At 54.7% G+C, this 5122-nt stretch overlaps 3 protein-coding genes across 3 annotated transcripts in view; 2 read left to right on the top strand and 1 right to left on the bottom strand.

Annotated features, from left to right (window-relative positions):
* Positions 1 to 283: 283 nt before the first annotated feature.
* On the top strand, positions 284 to 1457 carry DICSQDRAFT_161037 (uncharacterized protein; the record flags this gene model as incomplete). The annotated part of the gene is made up of 4 exons (XM_007364774.1): positions 284 to 295; positions 387 to 926; positions 1005 to 1294; positions 1351 to 1457. The coding sequence occupies 4 exons, from the start codon at positions 284 to 286 to the stop codon at positions 1406 to 1408; spliced, it is 900 nt and encodes a 299-aa protein (XP_007364836.1). The 3' UTR covers positions 1409 to 1457.
* Positions 1458 to 2148: 691 nt separating this feature from the next.
* DICSQDRAFT_169156 (uncharacterized protein) lies at positions 2149 to 3734 on the top strand (the record flags this gene model as incomplete). Its single annotated transcript, XM_007364775.1, has 5 exons — positions 2149 to 2369; positions 2441 to 2888; positions 2959 to 3375; positions 3429 to 3628; positions 3680 to 3734. The coding sequence occupies 5 exons, from the start codon at positions 2149 to 2151 to the stop codon at positions 3732 to 3734; spliced, it is 1341 nt and encodes a 446-aa protein (XP_007364837.1).
* Positions 3735 to 4493: 759 nt separating this feature from the next.
* The window catches only part of DICSQDRAFT_146415 (uncharacterized protein), a gene marked incomplete at both ends in the record, with an annotated part of 3323 nt that continues 2694 nt past the window's right edge, over positions 4494 to 5122 (bottom strand). Inside the window, one exon of the mRNA XM_007364776.1 lies at positions 4494 to 4666. Coding sequence (XP_007364838.1) covers positions 4494 to 4666 — 173 coding nt within the window. The remainder of the gene's footprint in view (positions 4667 to 5122) is intronic.

Consider the following 5122-nt stretch of genomic DNA (forward strand, 5'->3'; position numbering starts at 1 on the left):
GGCTCTGCTCGACCCAAGCTCTCCAGAGCATGCTGCGTCTCCCCCTTCCTCTGGCATGCTACCTCATGCCTTTTGACTCCATTCGGTGTGAACGGCTTACTACAGTACTTGCAGGGAACTGATTCGGCCGGAGAGGCAGGTTTGGGGCCACGACGACGGCCACCCATAATATGTACAAGTAACTGAAGAGGGAAACACTGATGAGTAAATCTGGGACGCCATAATAGTGAGAATAGGACACAATGATCAGATTTCGACTTACAGAAGGGTATGTACGCGCTATATGCAGCAGAAGGTGAGGGCAGAGGACGGACGGTGTTGAGACGTTATCACGATGGTCTCGAGATCCCTCGTCGCCGCATTAGGATGATCTCGATTTGATCAAGATAGCATTATCTTATCTAAACGGTCTCGAGATCCGTACTTTAGACGCTTCCAAGATCTCTGTATTGAGATACCAATCTGGTTTTTCCGACACATCTTTATCGGGTCGAGGCCAGCTATCAATCCCAGACGTGCCCGTCCTCCCGCTCTTCGCAGAGCTCCCCTTTGTGATCGACATCACAACGACGACCGCCCCGCTCGCCCGCGCCAAAGCCGATGCTCTACCCCCCGATAAGCCTATCTTCCCCGCCCCGCCCGTGGCGCACAGCGAGATTCAATTTCGGCTATACCGCAATCTTGTCCTCAGCCCAAAGGGGTATGTGTGGACGACTGACGATGCCGTCGCGTGCTTCTTCGGAGCCGGGATCGACGCAAGGGATGTCGTCGCTGACATAGACTTGCCTGAGAAACAGTGGGTTGTTGACCAAGTTAGCCCACACGATGGAGAGGAGAAGGGGAGTTGGGTGCAGCGCTCGGTGTTCACGTCCAAGTTCACGCTGAACCTCCCTCCAACGTTCGTTGCGCCCGGGCTCACCGTCCAGGTACGTGTCTCGTGTCGTGTCTCGTGATCCGTGTGTCTTTGAACTCACACCTATTTTCATCTATCGTGCGACGTGCAGTACTACTTGTCACTCGAGGTGCCATTTCCGGGTATAGGGAACGACATCCGCATCCAGGTACCCGTCGTGATCAGTTCGGGAATCACTGAGTCTATGCCACGATCCCAAACTGGCCAGCCCCAGTCCCAGCCCCAGCGCTCGTCTTTGCCTCTCCGTCAGCCAGACCCTGTAGCGATCTCGTCGAGTTCTGCTAGTGATGCAGGCTCGGATGTCCGATCCCCAGCCGCTGCTTCAGGTCCTGCCCCGGCTTACAAGCCCCGATCACCCAAACGTGACTTGAGTCTGCCGCCGTACGTCTCTTAGATGCAAATAGGGCCATCGGTCTGAATCTGATGCATCGTTGCAGGGAATACTGGGAGGCGGCGAACAATGAAGATGGGGGCCACTCGACCAAGAGGGCTTGAAGTGACGTAGCTATGTATCCGCGTTCAGAACAACTGAATATCAAGCTTCATCGATCATCCCCTGAGCGCCCTTCTAGACACGCTTACCCTTCACGCGTTACAGACACAATCTTTGGGCCTGAAGAGAATGTCTCGCCAGTCTCGGTCGCAGTAAATATGTCTGCGTATGTGGGTGGCGTGCCGCTATACCTCAATTTGACTGATCGGGGAATGTGGTGAACCTGCAGGAAGCGCAGCCGCTGCTCGCGTATCACTGCAACACTTTCTTAGATGTCGATGACCGACTAGTCGCCTGCGAAAATTCTAAAGCCTATGTAGCGGATACATCGCGATAGCTCAGGTCACGCCGGACCCCGCCAGGAGCGTAACTCGCTATACCCTCTCACTGCCCGCTGTGGGAAGGTAGCAGCGACGAACAAGGTGCAAATTTTGTGCGTCGCCATGCTCACGCGCTGTCTCACGGAGATGTGGCAATTGTGTTCAATTTGCTTGTTGGGCCGTGTGTCCGCTTGTCCGAGTCACCGGCGCTGTCCTATTCTTCGTGCTCCTATCGAGAGAGCTATCGCGAAGACGCGAAGGGTGACCCGATGTATCCGGCGGAAACAGACATGTGGCGCGACGCTCGAATTTCTGGGGCTTGATTGCCGTCGAGCGCCCTTTTAATGCATCGCCTCAAGATCTGGCGTATTTCATGGAAGACGAGGCGAGCGTGTAGGAATTTTTGGTGGAACGCCACGACGATGTCGATATCTGTCAGAAGGAGAAGCACTACCTACCCTCCAGCTCCTGGACTGAGCCGGTCCCCCTCTCCTAGTCCTGTTGGGGCCTTCACAGTTGAGATTCCGCCAACACTGTATTGCGCAGGAAGCTTTATCGAGGGCCATGTTATACTCAACTTCATTCAGCTTCAGCACGAAAACATCGAGAGGGTAATTGTGAAATTCCGCGGCATGACTTGGGTGTACGTCGTCATGTAACCATCACGTCTCTAACCTCTGAACTCTGACTACGTGCCTCCATTGTGGACTACAGGACAGTAGGACGCGGATATGGCGAACAAGCAGTAGTACGCGAGCGGCGCGAGATTATCTCACTCAAGCGCGAGCTCTGGTACCGCGGATCCGCCTCCCCCCTACCAGGCGAGTACAAGCTGCGCCTCCCGTTTCGCTTCCACATTCCCGCAGAGCCGTACATCCTGCCGTCGATGTATTTCGACGAGCTCAAGGACCACGTGAGGGTACTATACTCTGTCATCGTGACAGGCGTACGTCCGTGGACGCCGCACCTAAACAGGATTATACGAAGGCCGCTCGCGGTCGTCTCAAAGGGTAATCCAAAGTTGATGAACAAACTGCTCAACGTGAGTAGACCTGTCACTCCCTCAGACGGGAGTTCGTCGTCGACGAAGTGGCGACGGGCATTTAAAGAGCGGCAAGTCCGGCGTGGGCTGTTCGGCGAGCATTCCGCTGCGCGGGTAGAAGTACGTAGGCGCTCTTCCGGTCCGATTGTAAAGTAGTGCTGATTGTACGCCATACGGCCGTCCACGACAGCTTTACGTACCGTTCACGTCGGGTACTCTTCCACTCTTTACTGAGATCCCCGTTGTCATCAAAGTGAAGACGACGACCGCTTGCATGTCGCGCTCGAAAGCAGACAAGCATGCGCCAGAGAGGCCAATATTCCCTGCGCTCGAGCTCGAATACTATCCGGTACATCTTCGACTGCGTCGGAGGCTCGTCCTCCGCGCGGAAGCGGACACGAAGGAGTGTCTCTCAGATATTTGGTCGACGGCCCTACGGAAGGACGCGCTGAAGCCTGTCACAACAGAGAAGGAGTGGGTCACAGAGATGTGTCCGGAGAAAGGAGTGCGAGAAGACTCGGGGCGGTGGGTTCAGAGATGGAAGCTCCAGACGAGGGTACGACTGGATGTCCCGCCGACGTTCTCGAGCGAACTAGTGGACTGCACGGTGCGTCACCCTGTGTGCAGCAGCGGCAGCGGTGGGTGACTGACAATTCGTAGTATGCCTTGTGGCTCAAGGTACCGTTTCCCGGCATGGGGAACGATGTGACGCTAGAAATGCCCATCACACTCGATTCTGCTATCGATCAGGCTATACCCTGGGCAATGCCCCACCGGCGATCGTCGACGTTCTTGAGAGCTACTTCGCCAGCCACCCTTATCGGACCACAATCGAATGAGGACGTCTTGGGTCTACCGCCGTGAGTACTCCGATTATTGACCACATGGATACCGTTTGACTGCGTTCATAGTGCGTATTGGGACGTGAACAGCTACGACTGGGGTGTCATAGACAACGGTGATTGATAGTGGTATCTTGCAGGAGACACAGAGCCCTAGGCTCGGTGGCGGTGACAAGATCGGGAGATAGATTCGTACCATTGCACTCATTGCGATAGAGACAACCCGCACATCAGGAATTCGACATGTCCTGTAGCGTCGCGGTTTGGTGCCGATTGTCAATCCTCGCTCGCATATTCTGACATACGTCGCGACCAGCATGCGTGGTCAGCATGAACTCCCGTGAATCGTCCGAGCTGTCACCGCATTAGCTAAGATGGGGCGAATGTTTGATGCATGCCTTCGCCGACTGGCTAATTGACGTACAGGCTAGGCTTTTCACAGTCGCGCTGTATTGGATGTCATTGACAATCATCTGCAATAGACGATCGGGAGAGCTTCCTATCAAACATATGGGAGATGAGATCGAAAACCATGCTGGCCGGATCTCAACATTTCCTTCGAGCTCGCGAATAGATCTATACCGGCATTGTAGTATCTACCTATACCGCGGCATGCTCCGTCCGTATCAATCCAGTGCAGGCAGGGTAGCTTCATTGTATATCTCAGCCCCGCGTCTACCTCGCGCCCCAGCGATGGCCGTGACCTAGCTTGATAGTGCGACGAAAGCGCGCACAAGAACGAGGATGAGCAGGAAACATTGCTTTCGCTATGCGAAGTCCCAAGACAAACGGAGAACATAGAGCTGATCTAACTACGGTCTGTCATAGACATCCCTTCGTGAACTACGTCCTATCATTCCAGCGTACGTCTGACCTGATACTACTAGTCCGGGGTATATGCTGGCGGCAAGGCGACATCGTTGTATAGCCGGAGACCCGAATCCATGTCGCGTTCTGGAAGCCGCGTCCCGGATTCGATGCGCAACGATAGCGCACCCAAAAGCGACTGTGCGCGCGGCCCACTCTGCGGCAGCGCAGACCATGGCGCGCGGGCCGCTTCGGCCACCAGCGTTGTTTTGACCGCGGTCATGACCGAAGCCATGACCGATTTTGACTAGCTTGACTGGTCATGACGGTTGGTCAAAGGTCAACGCGTGATCTAGGCGACCGAGCGCTTGTGGGGTCGCACTAATCACGTTGATTGGGACCAGCAGCTATGGATGGCCCGACTAATTGTGTATGCCTAGGTAGAAATTGTATAGAATTGAAGGAGCATTTTTCGAGGGGAGAGTGAGCGGAAGGTGTCAGATAATGTGAGCTGGAGACAACAGAGGCTGGAAGTATCAAATACTTCAACTCCGTCAGCGGTAGAAACTATTCGGACTGAAGCATTTTTCGACTCTTCTACCGGACAAATAATATTGTGAGCGTGCAGCTTCCTCCCGCACTCGCTATTCCCTCACCCCCTGACTACCTCCATGCACTAGCAAGACGGCGCCGCCTGGGAGCACC

This window comes from Dichomitus squalens (assembly GCF_000275845.1).
Source record: "Dichomitus squalens LYAD-421 SS1 unplaced genomic scaffold DICSQscaffold_10, whole genome shotgun sequence".
Classification (NCBI taxonomy): domain Eukaryota; kingdom Fungi; phylum Basidiomycota; class Agaricomycetes; order Polyporales; family Polyporaceae; genus Dichomitus; species Dichomitus squalens.